Source organism: Perna viridis, chromosome 8 (assembly GCF_037379345.1).
Source record: "Perna viridis isolate PV_CMFRI_1.1 ecotype Kerala chromosome 8, ASM3737934v1, whole genome shotgun sequence".
NCBI lineage: Eukaryota > Metazoa > Mollusca > Bivalvia > Mytilida > Mytilidae > Perna > Perna viridis.
Genome location: NC_142452.1, coordinates 30,427,571 through 30,453,127, shown reverse-complemented (window position 1 = coordinate 30,453,127; position 25,557 = coordinate 30,427,571). Strand labels below are relative to the sequence as shown.

Sequence of the window (25,557 nt, the reverse complement as noted above, 5' to 3'; positions counted from 1 at the left end):
CAGTATATTCAATTACGATGTGTCCATTCCGATACGGGCCAATTTTACACATAACAGATTAATCTTGATACAATTAAAACTCTCGGAGGAGCCTGTTTCATATATTGTTTTCATCCATCAACATCGGTTTAGGCAATGATGGAATTAATATTGAATGAATTATGATATTTACAATGTCCAAGTGAGACTTAGGAAGTTGTGGAGTGTTTGAATTGACTTCTATGAAAATTATTGGTTTTTGTATGATGATAAAAAACAGCGAGATCTGCCACGTAATATTTGGAATCATCCCAATATCAGGTATGTATTTTTTCTCCTTAATCATTTTATTTAACATTCTATAAGTTACTAAAGCAGAGATTTTTTGTCAATCATGATACAGTTGTAATCAACTGAATCCAGTTTATGAGGAGACTTAATATTTTGTCAATTTAAAGTTAACTATGCTATTAGGCTTCCTGGTGGAAGAATTGTTGCTTTGAAAGTTATTTTCATTGTCCAGCATAGTCATGGCTACGTGAACGTGGTAAAACATTATATTAATCCCCGATTGGTACATGTGTTTGTAGCCAGACTTCCAGGACATAAAGAAGTCTGGATATTGCGAAAATCCAACAGGTGTTATGACTCTGGTCGTTTTCGATTTTTTTGCAGAAAATATGTGCATTGACGTAAATCTTTTTCATGCACAGACAATATTAAACGAACCATAAAAGTTTTCGTTTTTTCTTTGTTTGAGTTTCGAGTGTCTGCAATTAATCAAATTAAATTAATCGAGGTTACATTATACGACTGAGATAACAGCGTTTCATTAAAAGAGAATCGAACAAAATTAAATATATATACAAATTTATATATACGTAAAGAAAAAAAAAGAACTTAACAACCGTACTACTGGAAGCCACAAAATACCGGGGTTAATATTTAGTTTAATAAGGCATTTCATTATTATCGCAGTTTGTGCAAGTATAGACGGATAACGGTACACATTGTACTAATGCGTCTGTTAAAAGACCGTGTGTGTGCGTGTGGTGGTGGGTGGGGTGGGGGTAATATTTATCTGACTGATATGCTGTCTTATACATTGTATGTCCTATTTCTGTTCGTTTCACTGCTAATATTATTTTAGTAATTTTCAGATGCGTAACATTGTATCTTTTCCCTTTGCTACTGCCGGTTGTGTCAAAGGGTTTTCGTTGGAGCTATTGCCCATTTGCTTTTTCATACGATTTTATTATGCTTCATGTACATGGGTGCATTAGGTCAAATAAAATCTTGCACTTTTGTTTGGGTATGCTTTGCCTCGACCCTAGTGCTTTAGTTTGGCTTTTGCAGGGTTTTAAGCTGATCAGAAATTAGCCAATTGCATCTGCATTTACTATGGAAACCATTCCAAAGAACTAGTCGCTGACTCTATTGGTGTAACTTTGCCTGAATATAAGTCAATATTTTAGAACTGTATATTGCTGTGACGCTTGTGAAGATATTTGCAATTTATGTACCAGAAGGTGAATGACCAGTAAATATATAAATATACAAATGTATATACAATATCAATTTCCCAAAGCAATCTGTTTTCCACGACATAAATTATTAATATCCTACATGTAAATCTGATTCTCCCGAAAGAGTTTCGCAAAAGATTCGTGACTGTAAATTTGTATACATCATTAGCCTTTCGGATACATCAAAAACTGGACAGGTATTAAAATATTCCCATTTTATTCGACTGCACAAAGACAAGAATCATCAAAGTTCTACACTTTAATTAACTGGTTGGTGTATGTAACAAAAGAGATGTAATTACAGATATGTCTGTGTATTAGTTCTGTTGCCTAAAGCTGTAAAGGAATAATTTGTTAAAGATTCATGAGATATATAATTCTTTATTGACTTAATTGAGACAGATTCGACAAATTCGCGCAAGTCGACACTCAGTTAAGTAACAGTCTTTATAAAATATCAGACAGGAGGTGATTCATGCATGACAAAAACCCACCAAAAACATTTTTATTTCTTAATTAAATTCAGAAACATTTAGTAGACCACATACCCAGACAGCATGCCTCCGTTAGGCCAACGTTGGCTGATGGTTGGTTCGTTGGCTTTTAGTTGGCGTTGGCAATACAACGTTGGCCCAGTGTAGCAGTGAATGGTTTGTGGAAATATTTCCACTTGATTTATTTTTACCAAAACCGTTTATACATGTCAAGCCAATGGTTAAACATACCGTTTTGAAATTTTAAATACTTTCATATCATAAAAAGGTTTTACGTTGGCCCAACGATGGTCCAACTTTGGCCGCACTATTCAGAATAACCTTTGCATTTAATGTTTTCTTTAATAACTTTTTAGAAGCTATCTGTACATGAAAGGTATTGTTAAATTTCAATTTTTAAATCAAAGCCATGCTTACAGCCAGAGCCAACGGTGAGCCTACATTGAACTAACGTCAAAACAACTTTGGTGACACACATGTTAAAACAGACTTCATATTATTTTGATGCAAAAGTGTATATTAATCTCAAGTAATGTGAAACGAGAAATCAAATCCGGACATATCGAAGAAAAATTGTGTTGCATCTAGACTGCGGTACTAAGTTGGGTCAACGTTGGCCAATGTTGAAATACCAAAATATATATATATATATATTACTCTGTTGGCTTTTTTAAAAAAAATACTGCTATGTGCATGTTTAATATTTATGTAACGAGTATTCGTGTTTATCATTTAGTACTTAATAATACACAAACTTACTATGAATAACCAAATCTAACTTATGATAACAATAATGTACGTGATTATCTCCCCCTTAATTTTGTAACTGAGAACATAATACGCCTTTTTTTTAAATCAAAAGTTGTCTTTCATTTTGAACAAACGTATACATATTTTCAATGTGAATTCTACCTAAACATAAAACAGTGACAAGCATTATCATGTTTCTATCAAACGCAAATGATTTACAAATTTTCAATATCTATTATATCAATGCTTGTTATATCTGCTAGTTTGATAATAGATTTTTTGTTTAAATCTTATCATCTGCAATCAGCTTGTCATTGGGACATTCTTACTGTTAAGAATTTATATGATAAATTGAGGGGACATTTGAGTGCGGTCTTTGATATCTAGTACATAACATCAGCACTCTGCGACATAACAATTGAACAAATTATAAAATTTAATTCTAATATATCTCAATGATACCATGGTCAGACCGCTTGGTTGGGTAAACATTGGGTTTATGTTCGGCCAATATTGGGTATTCGTTGGGTCAATGTTGGCATTACGTTGGGCCAACATTGGCCCAACTATTGATTGCCTCCGTTGGGCCAACATTGGCTCTCTTTGCACTTACAACGATGGGCCAACATTGGGTTGCCCACGTTGGCCCAACGTAAATGACTCCGTTGAACCAGAGTTGGCCCAACGGAGGCATGCTGTATAGGTAATAGGTCTTAGTTTGTCATGCGGTTTTTGCACATTAGAGATAACGTGTATGAAATTGGCACTTTGCAAAGAGTTATCGATCTTTATCTGGTTTGTCTCTGTTTATTTTCATGGGAATTGAATAACATTTTGTATCGTTTTCTAAACAAAATGCAGACCTTTATACATAAAGGAGTCTTGTTACATGTAAATAAAAAATATGACATATTCGAAAACGATGGGGTTTTCTATACCATGAAACAAACACTAGTTTCTTCCGCGTTATTTTTCAAGGCCTTCGTCTAGGTGTTTGCAGTTATTTCGAGACCAGTTTGGATATAGAAAGAAATATGAACTGAAAGGAAATGAAATCATCACCGTATATTAATTCTTATAAGGGATGGGTAAAGAAATAAAAAAAAAAATGTGAAAGGTTCGAGTTCGACCTTCAAGTAAATAACAGAAAAAAAAGAGACCGTTATCGCAGATCTATGTATTTTGCTATTGCGTTTACGACCAGCGCACAAGTTACGGCTTCTTCCATGTCATCAGAATAGTAAAAGGGTATTGCTGTGAACGCTTTAACGCAAAAATTAGGGTCCAAAAACTATAATGATAGTTTTACATGTATATTTTACGCGTTTACATGTACGTGAATTGAATTATTTTTGTAGTATCAAACATCAAACCAGACTTTTTGGAATTTGTAACAATAAACCTAATATGATCATTCAATGAATAGTGACATTCATTATTTCTTGCACAAAAACTACACATTGTTGATAGTGGATTTATACTGTGACATGTAACTTTATGATCACGTTTTCATATTTTTTTTGTACAAACACAAAGCATCTGTCACCGTAATAATACGATTAACGATGATTAATTATGCCACGGCATTGCACCACGTTGTTACTTTAGTGTTTGGTTTATATTTTGAGTACCTACTTGGAAAATATTCGATTTTTATTAATTGAACGGAAAGCTAACGATGAGCAGAGACAAACTCGCTGATAGCAGTCATGTTAACGATATAATTGGAAATCCCATAGTAATATTTAAGTGGTAAATGAATCTAATGTTGTGAAGAAGGATTAAGTTTCATTAATTGATAATATGTTAAGCACATAATACTGTTCGAAAGTGTAAATAAGTGGGAAGAATGTGTTATTTGTATAAATACATATACATGTATTCACTACTAATATGTATCTAGCATAAAATGTGTGTAATTATCAATGAAAATGGATCTTTAAAAAAAATTACTTCATCGAAAATATAACTCTTTCATCTACGTTTTTATTCAAAGAATGACTTTGTTTTCAATATTTGTACATGTACGTGTTTTATGACGAAAAAAAAACAATATTATTTTAAGGAGGTAGGCCTAGGGTAAAGGACACAACACTTGCAAATCATTGGAACGTTTGCATTCAGTATTTTACATCAATTTCATGTAAGCATCAAAGTAACTTTGACTGATTTCATTCTGTTTCAAATGAAAACTTGATAGGCTTTGGTGAAATTGAATGAGATATATGTACAAACACACCACTGATTCCAGGAGTTATGTCCCTTACCCTAAGTCTACCTCCTTAAGTTTTATTTTACAAAGTTGTGTTGCCCTTAAATGGTCCTTTACAAAATGTTCGGGGTTATCGATTAAAAACTCTTACGGTCGTACGGTCGTCACTTGATCAAGACCTGATTAACCGTAATTATAGGCTGTCTGTCTTTTCATCTCTCAGTGGTAGCTAGATGTTCTTCGTGTTTTACCGGACATGAATGACAACAATTGGGCAGTACAGCATATTGAAAAACAAAACAAAACAAACCAACAAACACACAAAATTCAGCAGCACCAACCCATCCATGTCACCCGAGTTGTCTTGGAATTTTACGGTTTTGATGGTGTATATATTGTACTTGTTTTGCTAACTACAACTTTCCTTTCTTTTGTGTGTTACGTCTGTAAGATGTTTTTGTGTGTTTCCCAGTTCTACTATATAAACAGATTTTCCCTCATATGTGATGCTTAGGTTTTCCAACTTTTTTTCTCTGCCAGTATGGACGTTATCCATGGACTACAACAAAATTATTTTTTTTTTAATATTACAATTTTAGGCGATGTCTCTCTCAGATGTCCTATTTCATTTGTTGTATCAATAGTTCTATTTGTTAAAAACTCTACATCAATTGAATTTTATAATATGGTGCACTGGGCTATCAGAAATGACCGGAATTCGATAATATAATTCCATTATTGTTTTGTATCATATCTGCAAAGCAATCTCCTAATTGAATTGTTATAATTATCACGCTCAGTGGGATCAAAAAGAAATATGGCCGCCCACAGTAAGCGAACATAAAACACCTTGGTTACTGTTGTCAGAAAAAAAAATATATTTGCATGTAAAGATGAATGCATTGAAATTGAAAATGTTTTAATGAATACATTTTTCTTGTTTGTTATGTTATTTAACCAAAGCCTACACGTAGAGATGCAGATCTAGAGATTCACTGTTAAAAATGTACATCTACACATTATTTTTTGTAGTCTTCACTTGTACACGTATAATATTATTTCATCTTGTACTGGACGCTCATTCCACACAAAATTCAAGATTTTTTGAAACACGTGGCTAGGATTTCCATCATGTTTATCGAACTTAGTTCTTTTCATTTTCACTTATTCATTGTTCATACCTTCTGTACTGCTTTGACTACTGGTTTTATCGTTTTGACTGGTAGAAAATGGTGTTGAAATACAACGTACTGCGGAAATAATAACCCGTGATGGAAACGGGAGGTTTAGCGTGCTATAAAGCCTGGTTTAACCCACCTTTCATTTTAAAATGACCTTACCAAGTCAGGGCCATTGCAGTCGTTTTCAAACTTTCCGGTTTTTGCCTTGATATCGCATTTAATGTCATACGGACTTTTCTTTTGACTACTGCCTATATTGTCTCAGCTCAGTAATTTTGCAATAGGAACTCCTCAGCCTTTCAAGTTATACTTAATAAAAGCCTCGGAGGCACTAGACGAAATAATCTGTCCGGATATTGTTTGATCCAATTCTAAAATTATAGTTTTACTGGTGGAAATTTTACCATTACTTTTTTTTCTTAGCTTCTCGCTTCACGCAAAAGTTCTTTGTTCTTTATTTATTTTAAACATATTTATTCAACAAAAATACACATGTCATTTAATATAAAACAATTTATATCTGACAGGATCTGGAAACAAGCCTCAAGGCTTTTACAAGTCCATCTCCTGCGATGTTGACAAAAATATAATACAAAAATTGCATGCTCATAATAACATAATTTAAACTGTTAACAAAGTGTGGAAAAGGAAATGGCGAAGAGTTCGATTCGGAAAAAAATGAAATTAATCAAGTTGCAAAGTCAGTTAATAAATCTCTTGTACCTTGCTTATTTTGATCATTGGTCATCTGATCAGAACCAAATAGTAAAATGTCGGTATTTAACATAACTGGTAAGTTTATGGAAAATAGAATCTCATTGCGAAGTTCTCGATATCTATCACAATGTAATAAGAAATGAGATTTTGATTCACTTCTTCCGCAAACGCAATTCGGTGAATCCACTAGGTTGCGGGTAAAAAGATGTTCATTTAAAGAACTACAATTCATTCGCAGTCTACCATGTAAAATCTTTCCAATTCTTGATCCGCTATGATAATAGGCAGGACTTTTTTTATCAAACCTTCGTAGGTGATCTTTAAACATGTTTAAAGATCTGGAATCACGTATACAATGAGGCAATTTGTTCCATAATTTAATGGCGGAAGGTACGAAATATTCTGAATAAAATTTTGTGCGAGTACGAATCTCAGTTATATTCTGAGATCGACGCGTATTATGGGTATGCCGATCTGTGATTAAGTTTGGTATAATATTACGTAGATAAGCCGATGTATTATTTGTGAAAATCTTTTGAAGTAATAGTAATATATGCCGTTCTCGTCTTGCGGAAAGTTTTTTCCCAACCAGTCTCCTTATATATTCTCAAGCGATATCTAATCAAATTTATTAGCGCCACCTGGTTAATAAAACTATTTGAGTACAACAATACCGGGAATTTTCTCAAGAAGAAACTCTCCTTTCTGCATTTGAGGTTATTTTGTAGTATAACGAGATTGGCTGACTAATTCCGCGTGGGTAATTTTGTTATAGGGTATGTAAGTCTCTTCACGTGACTCCGTGGTTTCACAAGAATAAGTCCTAGTCTGCCTTTCAAATGAATGGACATTAATCATTGACATGGTTTTGATTCAAGAAAAAAGCTAAAAGTGTTTCTCTTGTTAACAAAAATAGATAACATTTATAAAAATCCATTATACATGATAAAAAATGTTAAGAAAGGCAATAAGTACAAGATTTTGCATTGTAATGCAGCACTTCGAGGTCCTGGAAGTAAACTACTAATGCTGATCGGTCTTAGGTTTTCAATAAGTTTTTTTCAAACAAATGGATGTTTGCAACTCCTGGAAAACCCTCGAAGTCGGTACTGACGTGCACATGTTCATCTATTAAACACACTCTTTACAGTAGATTAGTGTATTTTTGCCACATAAGCTCATTTTGAACATTTTGATTTAAAACAATGTCAAGTTTTACTACCACCTCTATTTTTGAATAATTTTCGATCACTGATAAAGGGAACATGCATGTATGTTTTTTTTTTTTTCTGTATACGATTTTATTTATGGAGCAGGTGGACTACATGTAGTTGTTGGGACACACCTTCACGGTGGGGGATTGTTCGAGATACCTCAGAATGCAGGAATTGATGTTTAATATTTCAAAATTTTCTTGGGGGGGAGAGCATGCCCCAAAATCCCCCTAGCAAATTCGAAGTGATTACGAAGTGATCCTCACCGGTGATCCTGTCAAGAAATATTTTTTGAACCCCCCCCCCCCCAACCTTAAACTCTGGATCCGCCACGACTTAAAACTGCAAAAAATCAACGGTGACATCGAGCGATTTTTTTTCTGTGATATTTCATATGCATGAACATGGAAACTATCTGAGCCTCAAAATAAACTGATAAATTATTTTAATCGAATTTCAAAAATAGCATATTGAAATTCGATCTGTAGATCGCGAAAAAGTATATGCACATTGTACGCCTATGCCCTAAATTCTCTTTTACACTCCAAATGTCTCTCGTAATTAATGTCAAATAATTTCCGCTTCTTGTTACTACCATTTTTTTTTAATTATAACTTCGTGTTTATGACTTTACTACCCCTTAAACGGCAATACACAACACAAGGGAGATAATTATCAATATTTTGTATTATATATCGTTTGAATTACTCAAGAGAGGACGTAATTGGATTTTGAGCAAAAATACTTTAAATGATGAAAGGGGAGATAAATTGCTTTTGGTTGTAAAAATTACTTGATCCATTATCAGCCTACATTAACATGTGTGTTAGAAATTAAAACAAAGCACCGTACGCAATGCCTTTTTTGAACTAACACGAACGAGCGATCCGAGTCTATTATCACGGTATCCTAGTAAAGTATGTTTGAAGCTGAGAAGTTGCAATATACATAATGCTTTGGCGTTTGCATGAACAGAAGTAAGCATTGTTGCATGTAATTAATAAAAATGTGGTTAATGTTCAGTAAGCTGTACATGTTAATAATCTGTTAAAAGACACAAACAAATGTTAAACCGTATGTACATTTCGTACATGTACATGTATATATTTGATGAAAGAGGGATAATGTGTACATATATATATTGTGTATATACCGTTAATTACTTGCTATTGTGGTCTATGATTGTAGAACTAGGAGATAACTTTGATATGGCAAAATTAATGGTTGTAATAGCATGCTGTAGAAACAAATGGACACAGTAGACAAATAGAGACATAAAATATCTATACATGTACATGCAGGTGGCTTCAGGATGGAGGTTACATGCATCTTTCGTTCCACAAAAACGCATGGATGCTTAATAATAACATATGTCAGCGCTTTGTTAAAATATTATGAATGAATGTATTGTTACGTTAAAGTTAGATACTTAGTATTCTGTTTGTTTCTTTCAGATAGTAAGAAATGATTAGAGTAGTCATCCTGATCCTTATTTTTTGTCATAGTTCCAATTCACAGTGTTATTTAGATGGGAAGGTACAGCAGCCAGTCAAATATAATTTCGTCGTTGGTAAGTTCACTTTGTTTCCACTGAATAGTGTCATCATAAAAAACATTGTGATATTTAAAAAAAAATCGATGTCAAAGCTTGATTCTTCACTCTTTTCTAGAACTCGCAACTGTTTTTTTTTTCAACTGCATCAAACAAAGGTGAAAGTAGAACAGGCAGTTGCTTCATTCCGTCCGTCTGTCATCCTGTTATTCACACTCTGTTAGTGGTACCTACTTTATGTAATATGTAACTCATTAGAGTACTCATAAAGAGTACATGTATTAAACCAATATTTTCGAACTGCACAGTTATGTTTATATACACATTGCAGATGTGCAACTCCTATATTACATGTAATAGAGAAGTTTGACATATATGTTCTGCATGCATTATTGGCTTTTAGTCACTATATATATTATGGATGGTACCTTACCAATGTATTTTTATATGTTTTAAAAAAAAATGTTATGTTTTTCTGTATACCTGTGGGATACATGGGTTTTTCAGAATAAATGATTTACTATGTAATATGTAACTCCATAATGTACTTAATCAGTACTATACTTATAAAACTTTGCACAGTGTTTATTTACTTTGTACTATTGAAAATTATGGACAAATTTAAAATATAATATAATTTAAATACATGTATCATAATATAACGATGAGAGGTATAGTGTAAATGTCAAAGAGACAACCACCCCAGCAGAATGAAAATGTCAGCCTAAGGCCAATGAACGAGGAGACCATCAATTAACGCCCCCACCCCCCGTACATCTATGTAATCAAGGAGTATAAAAAAAAACTAAAGACATGCAGAGGCCAGCAATTCCTCACCTGGGAAAGGCGCAAAAATGCGGCGGTGTTAAAGTACTTTGGCGTGATCACACCCCCCCCCACTTTAAAATATGGCCACTGTGGAAAAATATTACGCAATTAAACACAATTTAAGTACATGTACATGTTAAGTAGGTATTCCATAATGTAGTGCCTAGTGTCTACTGTATTGGCAAATAAAAGACGGAGACACAGGTCTATATGGCTTGTGATGGGTTGCAATATTTAACATTTTTCATTTCTTATTCAGACGAGTATTCTTTATTTATACGGAATATTCTTATCATTAATATGCAATCTTTTCTTCGTTGAAATGCAAGATTTTTCTAAAAAATGCAATATTTTTTTTATAATAATGCATTTTTTATGCAAGATCTTTTTTAATATATAGGGTTTGGCATCAATATGTACATGACTGTATGATTTGTTTTATATTTATTTAGTTAACTAATAAACATTTCCATGAAAGATTTATTATTTTTTGCAATATTTTATTTTATTTATATTCCATCTTGTTTGTCCATTCATGCTATAGGAGCGCTCCGATGTAACGCCTATTTTCATTAGTTGATAGCGGTATCACTAATTAGCGACAAGAGACGACAAGAAGCGTCAGATCCAAATAATTAAAAAAAAAAACAGACACTGACACCACAGACACAGCACGGGATGACACTTTATACATGTATCCTGAACTCCAGTTCGATCACCGTGCTGTGGAGAATAACCGTATTACACATTACTTAATCGATATTTTTAATTTTGTACATTTTTTTGTAACGAATTGTATTGAAGTTGCTTAACTTGGAATAGGAAGGAAGCTTTTTGCAGTTTTACAATCCAAAAAATATGTAGTAGCCCATGGCCTAGGGGTCAACCGCGAACCCCACTAATCAACTCTCCATTATGATATTCAGGTACCTTTATGCTAGCTTAAACATATTTCTGGTCTTTTTTTTTCTAATCATAATGAGGTACATATAATTGATGTAACGACATGCTTGTTAACTCGATTCGGGGCACAGAAATATACAATGAAATGTATGCTATTTATTCCATATATCATGATTTTGTTTGCATTTTATGGCACGCCTGTTTTTTTTAACTTTTGGATGTACGACTGACTATACAAATGTATATGTATATTACATGTACATGAATACATGTAAATGTTCCCATAGTGAAATGTTTATATTTTGTTTTTATTTTTTAATTTCTTAAATAAAATATTTTATTTAATATGTAGCCGCAACCCAAATGTAAACTACTATCACCTTTTAGAAATAAAATGAAATCGTTTAGAAAGCTTTGAATGCACCAAACAATGTACAATTCTCTCTTCTACAGGGATTTTAAGTCCGTCTGGATCAAGTCCGTTACAGGAGTTTGTAGAGAAAAATATCCAAAGTAATGATACCAAAGTAATTGACTGTTACAGTCCTATCAGTATTGTGAACCTCAATGTCCAGGACAACCTCACTGTACAGACTAATGGATGGACTAATATCAAGGCAGGCCTTGAAAAGGGTATGTAGAATGAAATATAAGAAGTTTCCATGTCCTCTTTTATACTATTTATTATGGTCTCGTTATTCTATGTAAAGTATTCGTTTGGCTCAGTTTTGATGCAGCTGATGATAGTTTTTTTTTACTTGAATCACGCGTACAACATATCGGAATTAACGATATTTTTATTCGATTGGAATTTACTGAATGTACTTCGGAAACCGCTGGGTTGATGCCTCCGCTGGTGCACAAAAGGTCCGTTGGTGAAAGACATTCACTGCATGTACCTACTGCTAAGTAGATTATATGCCTAAAAGATTGTTCACTAAGATTTAAATGAACAATAAATTCAAAAACCCTCAAAACACCTAAAATTCTTTCTTTTTACTGATTTACATTGTAAACATACTGTACATGTATAACTCCTTGGTGCTGAATATGGTTTCTTTTTATTTTTGTTACACAAAAATGTACGAGTAAAAATGTATGAGTATTTTTTGTATACAATGTTCATGTATGTGTCTCGTATGTTGTTCACTCGACACGTGTACAACGATTTTTTTTATTTATTTCAGATATGAACCTCTTATTTTTTTTTTTTCAGTAATTTAACAGAGTACTTATAATCAAGCCGAATACAGTTTTGTTGTCACGTTACAACAACAACACAACTTCGACCACTTATAAGTCGAATTGTAAAGTATGTTGTTTCTTTCAGCTTTGAAGTTGCAAGCATACGATAAGTCCAGCTCTGGTGTGAGTGTTGTGATTGGTCCGTATTATACCAACCTTGCTATGATGTTTGAGCAAGAAGATATCCCTTACGTCATTACACAATACAAAGGTTTTGATTACGTAGATGAAACACTCGTTGAAGACAATATCACGTGGTCTAACGTGGTGGAGGTTATGCCTCCGGCAGATCAATTAAATCAAGCTATTGTTGATCTGTTTGTAATGTGGGAAAATAAAAGTGCAGTAGTTGTTATGCCTGATGATCCGAAAATAAATGATGGTAGGAATTTAAAACTTCGATTTAAATCTTATTACGTGTACGTCTGTACGTGTCCTTCAATACATGACATTGTACTTGTCCAAGCTGCTTGAACTTAATTTATTGACAATTTCACATTTCACTGATGTGTTTAAAGATAATGAGTAAATTTATTTGAGCCCCTCTTCATGTAGTAGTAAGGTATTACGTGATATCCTCCGAAAATTGTGTGTCCGTCCATGCGACTGTACGTCCCTTGACGATTTCCAGATGATAACTTTTTAAGATTGTGAAGGATCTTTTTTTCAAAATTTTCATCGTTATTGAGGATACAGATCAAGTTCGAATTTCAGTATGGTTATTTACACAAAAAGATATGGGAATTTCAAATTGTTGTTACCCAAACAAACATTTTTTGCAATTTTGCGGAATATAATTATTTAATGTCACATTAGATGCCCTTTATTTATTTGCAATACACATCAAATAGATACTTACAAATCCGTTCATTCGCTTACAAGTATGTTTTATTTAACGTTTTATAGTAAGTAAGTAAGTAAGTAATTATTCTATTATAGTGACTTGTGTTAACATATAATATGATAACTGTTACATTGAATAAGTGTAATGTATCAAACACCCGGCCCTTTGGATCTATAAGTCCCCTTATATTTAAATCATTTTATATAGAAACAATAAGATAATCACGAATTGTTAGTAGAACATCTTTAACGTAATGATAAAAAAAAAAAAAGAATTAAAATAAAAAAAATATAGAAGTATTAAAAACAAAATCGTTATCAGTTGATCAATTACTTGTATATGTGAGAACTCTTAAATTGGAAGCTGGGCAATAAACTTGCTAACTTCCTTGCATGTTCAGACATTAAAAGATTCGTCTTAGCAATAGTGTTAGTGAATGTATATTCATTAAAATTGAAAATATCATGAAACGTGTCATTTCGAATATTATTATAAAGATCACATTCTAATAGAAAATGGGTATCTGACTCCACGGTCCGTTGGTTACAGTCTACACAGCCGATCCTCGATCTGTTCGTCAATATAACGTCCTGTCTCAATTTGCAACCAGTCCATTTTATAATGGGCTGGTTGCAAATGCTTGAGTATTTATTTTTCAGTATGTCAGAACTTAATCCGTAAAATGATTGCCAACCAGATTTCTCCGATTTCTTATGCCCTTCAGATGACATCGGAAGACGACATTCGGAACCAAACGGTAGAGGTGTTACGAAGTGCTCAGTTACTCCGACAAGAAATAGTTCTGATCTGTAGTCCTAGGGATCATAAACATAAATTGATACAGATTGTTCTTGAAGGGGTTAGTCTTCTTAAGTTTAAGTTTCTTAAAATATGTAATTAAATTGTCGATATTTCAATATTCCTAGTTGCATATGTACGAACGCATTTTGAATTAAATCGTATATTTGAAGTAAAGACTGATGAATATTTTCTTTAATTTGATTTCATAACCGAAACAGATAGTGACTTCACTTCATTTTTTGTAAGAATTCCCATTATTTTACATACGAGTTGTACATCAGTAAGAGGTCCAGGTTAGCAAAGTCTCAATATAATTGCATTTTTTAAGAAAAAAAATGATCTGACTGGAATAAATCAGAAGTAGCAGGGATCTCAAACGGGCATACCAAACTCATACAAGTAGTACATGTATGTCATTCCTCTTACATTTGCACAAAGCAATCACGTACATGTACAGTGTATACAAGACTAAGTATTTGTGTTCCTTTAAATGGAAATATTAAACTATAGGACAAAAGTTAGTTGATACACGGTGTGCCTACAATGTAGATCTACACGTTTGCCATTTTCCTTTTTTCACCTTTTTTTCAGGCAAAATCTTTTGGAAACATTATTGAGAATGAAAGAAATATTTTTATTTTTCACGATACGGTAAGTACACAATAAACAATGCAAAACTATAGCTTATATCATATTCAACAAGCTCTTCCAAGCTCTGGTTGGATCATATCTATCATAGACTTGTTTTCAACATAAAGTTTCATGGTGTGTGTGCTAGTTATAGACTTTTTGCTATCTCTAATGGGAAAATGACAAGACTCGAAGTTGATCTCCCATTTAGTAATATTTGTAATACAAAAATTGTAAACAACCCATCCATAATTGCGACGAAATTCGGATTGAAGAAATGACAGACAGACGGAATACATGTAGGTGATTATTCGGTGAATTTTCATAGTGGAATATAATACACACATTTTATGTAAAATTGCTACATTTTTGTACATTATGTACAATTATATTAGGAGAATGGGAGTGAATGGTAAATATGTCAAAAAGACTACACCATCAGAATGAAAAATGTCATCCATGGGTCTTAAATGAATGAAGTATTACACAGATCTACAATGATCTATACACATCAATTGTACATTGGTTGATTTAGATATTAGTAATATTCTTTAAAAAGTAGATTGCAGAGCACCTAGTCTATCAGTTATTAGATCATATCTGTGTCATTTCTAAAGAATTGCTCAAGCACACATAGCAGCCATTGAAATAAAGTCCCCGCTACATGTAATGCTTCTTTGAAACCTTTTTTTCTAAAATAAATTGCAGGCAGACCCACTAAGTTTTAAAAGGATGTTTCAATCGTTTTTTTCTTGTCATGTTTCATTCAATCAATCTTACACTTGAAGTACTCACTGAGAGGTCAAGAGAAGTCCGAAAATACACATGGATATCTTCATTGTGTTAAACTTCACTTTTTTCTCTTTTATTATTTTTGCTTGGACTTTCATTGATAATACTGCATCATAACCAAAATACGAGGGACCAATATTTAAAAAAGAAATCTGGAAAAAAATCTGTATTATTTGAACTTGTAGAAGTGCGTGAAAAGAGGAATAATTCAAATGTTCTTGAACCGAAAGAACGTCAATACTCATGAAAAAAAAATCGACAATTATTTTACTTATTATAATGTATGTTCCAATAATATGTTTAATTTGAATAAAGACGCGGTGTGGAGTAATGGGTGGTGCAGCTACAGCGGTGTAATATTTATCATTGAAATAGCGTATTATACCTTTGCCTAGTAAATTGCCTATTTATACATGTATGTATATACATTGCGTAGGACCTCAACTACCTTCATTTAATAAATAAATACGTAAATATATTTCAGTCATTGTATTTTGAACCATTTGACGAAGGTTCAATGTACCGCCAAGGTCTATTCCAAGCACGGTGTAGACTTCTGGCATACAGATATAGAGAGATTCGTTCAGGTAATACATATTTGTCTGACTCGTACGAGGCAACTGCCAAAGACACGGCCAGACTTGTAAACAAAGCTCAGAGACTTTATCTTGAGAAGTTGTCTGGCGTGGAGGAAGATATAGATAAACTTAATAGAACTAGATTTATAGAGGCTCTCAGGGAGGTAAGAGAGTACAATATTACTCAGTATATGTAAGGAGATAAGAGAGTGGTTAGTATGTAGCTACATTAAATTGTATCTGTATCCAGAAATGTGATTTTAGGCATTTTTAGAGAAAACAAGACCACATTAATGGCAATGAATATGAAACATCAACATCTATTAAGCGAGTCAAAACTATTTTGTCATTCAGTAAAGCAATTCGGTGAAATACAGTACCCTTATCCCAGGTATGGATCAATTTCAGTTTATAAGGAAGGGGCGTAATTAGATTTTTTTGTGAAAACAAGATGACTGGAATACGAATCCGTTCCTGAATCAGGCTCCACTTGGTACAAATGTATGTCACTGAAACTGATTAAATTAAATAATGTAGGTGCATTGTATAGAGTATTATACGTTGTTGATTATGTTGCGTGTATATACTTAACGTGTGTAAATATTTTGCAGTATACTCACATGTATATAATACATTTATTTGTATGTATGTTTGTTTTCTACAGTCTACACTGTCTGACGGAGAGACCGGGTCCATTAAGTTTGACTCGGATGGAAAAAGGATAGATTACCAATTTCATTTGTACAACCATGGCGGGATTACACTGTATAGAAAGGTAATTGAACATTTTATTTCCTTCTGCAGCAGAAAGGCACACACTCGGCACATTTCACTCGAAGAATAACAGGGAACTGCCGATTGTATTACCGGGAACTGCAGCACTTTTCATAATGAACTAACGATTATATTACCGAGGACTGCAGCACGTTTCACCATGAACTACCTATCGTATTACCGGGGGCTGCAGCACGTTTCACCATGGACTGCCAATTGTATTACAGGTGACTGCAGCTCGTTCCAACATGGACTGCCGGTCTTACCACCTGAAATAGCCGATCCTATTGTATTACCGAGTACATCCAACTACTTGGTACTTCCGGTCGTATCACCGGGTACTACCAATCATATAACCGGATACTAACAATCGTCGCACCGGTGACTGCTGATTGTATCACCGGGTACTGCCAATCGTATTAGGGTACCGACAATCGTACATGTACTGCATCTCCGGTGACTGCTGATCGTATTACCGGGTACTGCAGATAGCATCACTAGTAGCTATCGTGAATGTCGTGATTGAGTCGTTGCTTATAATTACCAATTTTCCTCGTTTTAATTAGGTTAGACAGTCAAATTAAAGTATTTTCTCCATTGATAAAATTCATTTGAAAAAAGCTGTGTCTAGAAGACATTCCATGTACTGTCATAGTTACAAGAATTTAATCGTATCTGTACAGTCACATACAATACACTTATACATGAACAAGTGCGAATAGCCTTAAAAAATTAAACGGCAAAAACCATAAAAATAAGACAAAACAAAATATCAGATACTAACAAGATTTTCGTAATTACACAGGTAGATATTTAATGTTGTACATAATGTAGCTTTAGTTACAAATGTAACATGTACACGTACATAGCTGAATTATTGTATCGTGTTGCTTTTTTGTGTCTCTATTTTAGAGCATTCCAAAAGTAACAGGTTAGAATGAAACATTTTTCCGAAAGCAGTGAAAACGATCCCAGCAATCAAATATGAGTGCCTTTAAAGTAAATTTCTGAAGTTCCATATTCGTCTTAATTTTAGATTGGTACATGGATTCCAGGAGGAACTAACTACACTGAGCGATTGGTTATAATCCCCGTTAATGATACTAATGATAGGGAAACAAGGGGTATATTTCCAGATCTTGTCAAAATTGTCGTTGTTATGGTAAATATCACTAATAGACAAGACGATACAAATTGAATGAAAAACTGACAAAAAATCCCTGCATTACATGTAGTGTAAAGTATTTTCAGTGCAAAGAGCTTTTCATTGTATGATGAAATATGCTGTTTCTCCGTCTTCCGTTCGTCCGTTTACCGTAGATTTTTTTTTAATCGTTAACGACGAATTGTTTTTTTTTTTTTATTTTGAATTTAATACACTAATACATATGTACATTTTGTATACTGTGAAAGTACTTGAATTCGTGGCTACCAATTTTCGTGGATTAGGGAAGAAACACTAGTTCATGGATTCTTGAATTCGTGGTTATGAGGTTTTCAGTATTCACATCAATGGGATTCTCCTTTTCGTTGGGAACCAAATTTCGTGGATTGGCCTACCAACAAAAACCACGAAAATTGGTAGCGCTTTCACAGTAATGTCAACATAATTAAGAGATTTTTTTAAGTTTGCAAAAAATCTTTATGCATTTCCTTACTTCGTATGCAATTTAATAGCTTTAGTTTGGGAGTACTGAGCAAGGCAATACATTTGAATAAACATGCACGCTTCAACACATTTCCATCATAGTTCCAGATTATAAAATAAATCAAGTGAAAGCTTAACTAGATCACTACATTTGAAATATCGTAATAAAGTTTTCAAAATTTCATTTCGTTTTATTTTTTACTGCTCTATATAAATATTTCCACATAAAGACTCCAGTTGTAGATACACGTTATGTATTCCTTATTGCTTGTTCTGTAAGAAAATGTTCCCACCAATAATTTCTGATGTAAACATGTTCACGTAATCATTTGAAATTCATATCAAGGGGATAATTCGAGGCATGTGTGACGAAGTTAAATATATTGATATATTTTTTTTTAAATAATTATGCTTTTTACAACTAAGATTTATTTTTCTTCATAATTTGCCAAAAAAGGAGTAGCAGTCTTTCTAAAGATCAGACAGAAGGTGATTAATGCATGCCAATAACCCACCGAATTCAGTTTAATTTCTTGTTCTGAGACAGTTACATGACTGTACTGCTCACATAACCAGCCTTAGAATTTCATTTTGGTGTGGCGTTTTTTAGATAAAAATTATATATGATCAGGCTAGATTTGATTGATTTTAGTGGGAGATGAATGTATGATTTTCTAAAAAATGCAGATCTGAATGCAGAAAAGATGATGGTCATATGAAAGTAAGGCATATGTAGACATGTACATTGTTTGTTTGGTTGGTTTTTCTTCACCATGAATCACTTTCATTGGAAGTGTCTGAATTTTATATGGACTGGTACTTGAGACGTGAGCTATTATAATAAGCATGTAGTTTAAAATTTTGATTTGTTTTAGATACGGATCTAGTAAAGGTCCTTACTTCGTGTTACATGTAGGGCCAACGTCCTGTCCGATGGAAATAAGGCTCTAAGAGCTTCTAAGGTCAACGTTTAAAATCGTATTTATTACCGTTATGAGACTTTCGTCCAGTAATAAAAGCGCTTCTGGTCTCCACGCATGTTTTAATTCGCACGAATCAGGTGAGAACAATTGACTAAAAGACAGGCGAATTTCATTTTCATTGCATATGAAATTATCTATTTATTTTTTTCTCTAAATCAAATTATTTTCGCTTGTTTTTGGTACATGTGAATGGAAATTTCATTTTGTTAGACTGAGTGCAGTGACAACCCATAAAAATGCTTAATAGTTATACATTTTCCAAAATAATCGAATAAGAGTCTGAATGAAGGAAAATCAAACTAGAACAAGTATTGGCTTTTTAAAAGCCTTCGATGGTCCGCTACATCATACTCATTGCTTAAGAGATGAACAGTTTTTACAATGAATTAAGGAGGTAGACCTAGGGTAAGGGACATAACTCTTGAAATCATTGATATGTTTGTATTATATTCAATTTCACAGAAGCTTTCAAGCTGGGATTTATGTAAAATGGTAAATATAAACGTTTCAATGGTTTGTAAGAGTTGTGTCCCTTACCCTTGGTCTACTTCCTTAAGTAATGTTGATATGCTTCAACAGGAAACTCAGTTGACTAATTTTAATGTGAAGCTATTACATGTATATATGAATGTCTTAGCTCCTTTTCTGACTCTGTCGGTACACTTTCGCTTTTCACTCTTTGACCTTAAAGACGCTCCTCCGTGAAAACGCAAGTCACCTGATTGCAATTCTGTATCCCCATTGGACAAATCCTGATAACTTAGTGGAGTTTGAAAAAAACTGTATCGAAATTGCGTGTCATGTGTTATTTCCTGAATGAAATATAGAAAATTATAAGTAGAAAGAACAAAATTTCACCGTGTCGGTTATCTTTTTTTTTTAGACAGTTTTTGTTGACAAGGTAACGCCTACCGTATGGATGTAAAAGCTAATTCCCTGGTTTATTTTCTTTATCTTAGAGTAATCTATCGAATCATTGCAAAAAAAAAAAAAAAAACAAGTAGCAAATTTTAGCCAATGTGTAAATGTGACTGTGATGAACGCTCTGACACCGACTTCACGTGAAACAATGATAAATCTGGCTTTGTTTCGATCTATTAAAATGGCTCTAACAACTCTGTCAAAATTAAATGTCTGTAAAAATACATTGTATCAACTGAAAATAAATGGCACACTCCCTGAGGCAAACCAAAAATAAAATGTCTGATATATCAACCGAAAATAAATGGCCCACTCCCTGAGGCAAACCAAAAATAGAATGTCTGATATATCAACCGAAAATGTATGGTTCGCTCCTTAAACCGGATCTGAAATACAAGAAAACACTTGATCCACTAAAAAAAACAAAATTTAATAGACGACAAGCAAAAAAACAAAACAAAAACAAAAACAAAAACAAAAACAAAATAAAATAAAACAAAACAAAAACAAAATAAAACAAAACAAAAGCAAAAACAAAAACAAAACAAAAGCAAAAACAAAAACAAAAACAAAAGTAAAAACAAATCGAAATATAACGAATGAAAATTAAAAAAAAACTCTAACTGAATAGTGTTGTTTATCACAGGAAGAACCATTTGTGATGAGAAAATCGGAAAGCTATGTACTGGAAGGATTTACTATTGACTTAATTCACAAACTAAGTGAGGTTCTGTCCTTTAAATACGAGATATATACGAGTCCCAACAACGCCTATGGATCTGTAAAAGACGGGAAATGGAATGGCATGATTGAGCAAGTTAGACGAGGGGTGAGTTCGAATTTAAACAAAACATAAATCGTGTATATGATGATTTCACTGTACGTGTACTGCTAATACCTCCCAGGAGTGATTCAAGGACTTCAGGTCAGGAGCTATAGAGGGAGCATGAATCGAATTTAAGGCCGAGCGAAGCAAAGCATAACAAATTAAGAGGTAGAATTTGTGAGAAATTAGATTTTATGCAACAACAAAAAATAATAATAATAAAAAGAAAAGTCAGGCTGCCATGCAGCGTACTCTGGGTCCGCTGTTATGAATCGATGCCTGCTTTCTCAGCCCAATATACAGTCTACTATGATGCCAATTGCATTGTTTTGTATTTTGCATAATGCGTATAATTTTATTGAATTTTATAAAACTTTATACACTTTAACACTTTATGATAAGGGTTAACAGGAGGCTACGATAACTGGCTGCGCTACATGTACATATTGCTACATGTATTTTTATAGTACATGTATGATAGTACTTTACCAAAAAAAAAAGGATTACGAAGACTGCAGTATACTAAGTCGCAAATGTACAGTAAATTAGATGTATGCATAGTAGTAGATCTGTTAGGATGAATTGAGCATTAATTCTACTGAAAGATGCATACATTTAGGTGTATAATGAATGAAAAGTCGTTTTTATTTTTGCAGAATGCTACACTGGGAATGGGAGCCATATCAATTACGTCAGAGCGAGAGGACGTAGTCGATTTCAGCGTCGGTGTTTTAAGCACCGGGGTCAACATGCTAATATCCAAACCAAAGGAGCATTCGTCAATATTCCAATTCATGCGTCCCTTCACATTAGAACTGTGGATGGGGATTGTTGGTGCTACTATAGTGGTGTCTATTGTTTATTTACTTCTTGATATCGGTAACCCAGATAAACAATTCACGATCAAGGAGGTCATGTGGTTTTCGATTGGCACATTGCTCATGCGCGGTACGGACTTTTCTCCGCGGCCATCGTCTCAACGAATCTTAACAGCGGGATTCACGTTTTTTGTGCTTATAACTGTTTCAACATACACAGCCAATATGGCTGCGTTTTTGACTAAAGTAAATTTGGATCAACCAGTAGCGTCGCTCGAAGAGCTATCGAAGTCTAGCATAAAAGTAGGTACGATAAACAATTCAGCTACCATGCGGTTTTTACAGAGTTCAGAGGACAGCACATATAGAAAAATATGGAAGAGGGTCTTAGAAAGTAACGGTTTAGTGACGAACTCTAGTCAGGGCCGAGTGAGATCAGAAGGCGGAAATTTTGCGTTCATTTATGACTTTCTAATAAATTCGTTTTTTGAGAAAAACTATTGTGGAACCAAAATGACTGGACAACCAATACGTCTGCAAGAACATGGTATTGTCATGAAAGAAGGTGATCCTGCTAAAACTTCCATTAACATTGCACTTTTAAAATTGAAAGAAAGTGGTTATATCGCCCGCTTAAAGAAAAGGTAAGACGGTCTTTTTGAGTTCAGGATTCTATGTGCTTTGATGATATTTACAAAAAAAAAAAAAAAACAAGAAAAAAAAGCAAACACAAAAACAAAAATTATTACATGCGCAATGGCATGTTATAACTACTAATGTTGCTACTTCATTGAACCAACTAAGCTAACTAGAGTGTTATCTCTGCTAAGCTAACTTGCAACAGAAACAATGCTAACTTGTTCTTGTTACCTCATTTAAGCTGACTTGTTATCTCAGCTAAGATAACTTATCTCTGCTAAGCTAATTTGGAACAGAAACAATGCTAACTTGTTCTTGTTACCTCAGTTAAGCTAACTTGTTATCTCAGCTAAGATAACTTATCTCTGCTAAGCTAATTTGGAACAGAAACAATGCTAACTTGTTCTTGTTACCTCAGTTAAGCTAACTTGTTATCTCAGCTAAGATAACTTATCTCTGCTAAGCTAATTTGGAACAGAAACAATGCTAACTTGTTCCTGTTACCTCAGTTAAGCTAATTTGTTATCTCAGCTAAGATAACTTATCTCTGCTAAGCTAACTTGGAACAGAAACAATTCCAACTTGTTACCTCAGTTAAGCTAACTTGTTATCTCAGCTAAGATAACTTATCTCTGCTAAGCTAATTTGGAACAGAAACAATGCTAACTTGTTCTTGTTACCTCAGTTAAGCTAACTTGTTATCTCAGCTAAGATAACTTATCTCTGCTAAGCTAATTTGGAACAGAAACAATGCTAACTTGTTCTTGTTACCTCAGTTAAGCTAACTTGTTATCTCAGCTAAGATAACTTATCTCTGCTAAGCTAATTTGGAACAGAAACAATGCTAACTTGTTCTTGTTACCTCAGTTAAGCTAATTTGTTATCTCAGCTAAGATAACTTATCTCTGCTAAGCTAACTTGGAACAGAAACAATTCCAACTTGTTACCTCAGTTAAGCTAATTTGTTATCTCAGCTAAGATAACTTATCTGTGCTAAGCTAATTTAGAACAGAAACAATGCTAACTTGTTCTTGTTACCTCAGTTAAGCTAACTTGTAACACAGTTAAGCTAACTTGTAACACAAACAAAGCTAACTTGTTACATCATTTGAGCCAACTTGTTATCTTAACTTTTGACATAAACTAAGCTACATATTACTAGCTATAAAACGTTAAAAATAAAATTGTGTGACATAAATGGACTTTTATACATTAAACTGTTACACAGTACCTTCTTCTAGAATAATGACCTCAATACATGATATTTTTTACTAAATTTTCTCTCCCTCTATCGCCACTTGGTGTAGTTTAGACAAGCGATTAGGGTCATCAATAGCAGGGTTTGTTCATTTTTACATTTTTATTTCATGTCGGTCTTACTCATTTGGTAAGCAACATGCATCAGAGAATAGCCTGTGTTTAATTCAAAAATATTATACATGAACTGTACTGCAGGAACACACTTTTTGTCTGCCAGGAGTACGAAATGTAAGCACTGTGCACCAAAATAACTTATATTAATCTATATAAGGGTGACGTTAGACTTTCGTTCTGAATAATATGTGCATGCGCATGTTTGAATACTTTTTTATACTAAGATAGAAATGCACAAAACGGGAAACAAATGGAAATCTCACCTGGCACTGCAAAATGTCTTAAATACTTTATTATGACATGGAGATACATGTAATAATTCAATTACCGAACTCATACATGTGATCATTAATGTGGAAGGGGGATATATTATATGTAAAGAGTAAATTAACTGGCAAAAAAAGCCGAAAAACGAAGTTTGCCATAAGGTTACTGACTTGTTTCAAGGCATTCTGAAATAATATGGCGTGTTAAACCAAGTTTTATGCCTAACCAAAATCCATGTTTGTCATAAAGGTTTCGTGTAATATTGTATTGCGCGCTGAAGACTGAGACTTAAAAGGTACAATGTAATGGTGTCACCTCTCACCATGAAAATTCAGTATATTTCATTCCTTCATATGATTTGTTATCTTTTTCAGGTGGTGGGAAGACAAGCGTACGTGTGACGCCGACGAAACAAGCAGAAATGTACTACAGGTAGAATTCGAAGTGGAACACATGGCGGGAGTTTTTATCGTATTATTATTCGGACTGGCCTTTTCCGTGGCATTTTTCTTGTTTAAAAAGTTTTATTTACTGACAAAGGGACAAAAAACATCGAAGTCCACTCCAATGGTTAAAGATGAAAAGGACAATGAAGAGAAAAAGGACGAACGTAAATCTATGTTAGGATCAGATTTCAAACCTAAAGACAGCGAAGTTAAGAATATATACGGGTTCGATGATCACATTATATGATCTTATTTCCATTACAGTGAAACCAGTGTAAACCAAACCTCTCTTTTTTGGTGTTCGGTAGACCAAGGTACGAAATATATCAAACTTATTATAAAGGGATTTTAAAGGTCTCTAATTTAGACAGGTTTTTACTCAGGATTTGGTTTAGATAGGATTCACTGTATTTTTTTGGTTTTGTTTTATTGAATGTGCATGTACATTGATATAAATCTTAACTGGGTTGTAATAAAATTTTCATATTGATTATTGCGAATGTGTGAAGAAAACAACAATAAATAATGACGATAAAATTATCTATGTAGAAAAGGACATTATGTGACTTGTCCATGTATATGTGCATTAATTTGTCAAATACACCTTTCCATGTG

At 33.5% G+C, this 25,557-nt stretch overlaps 1 protein-coding gene across 1 annotated transcript; it reads left to right on the top strand.

Annotated features, from left to right (window-relative positions):
- The first annotated feature begins 166 nt into the window (after positions 1-166).
- On the top strand, positions 167-25,557 carry LOC148610184 (glutamate receptor 2-like). Its single transcript, XM_088542345.1, has 12 exons — positions 167-300; positions 9,528-9,643; positions 11,810-11,989; positions 12,687-12,983; positions 14,105-14,304; positions 14,838-14,897; positions 16,153-16,410; positions 16,911-17,021; positions 18,057-18,182; positions 21,219-21,401; positions 22,055-22,860; positions 24,871-25,557. Exons 2-12 carry the CDS (start codon positions 9,538-9,540, stop codon positions 25,187-25,189), a joined length of 2,646 nt encoding a protein of 881 aa, XP_088398471.1. The 5' UTR covers positions 167-300; positions 9,528-9,537; the 3' UTR covers positions 25,190-25,557.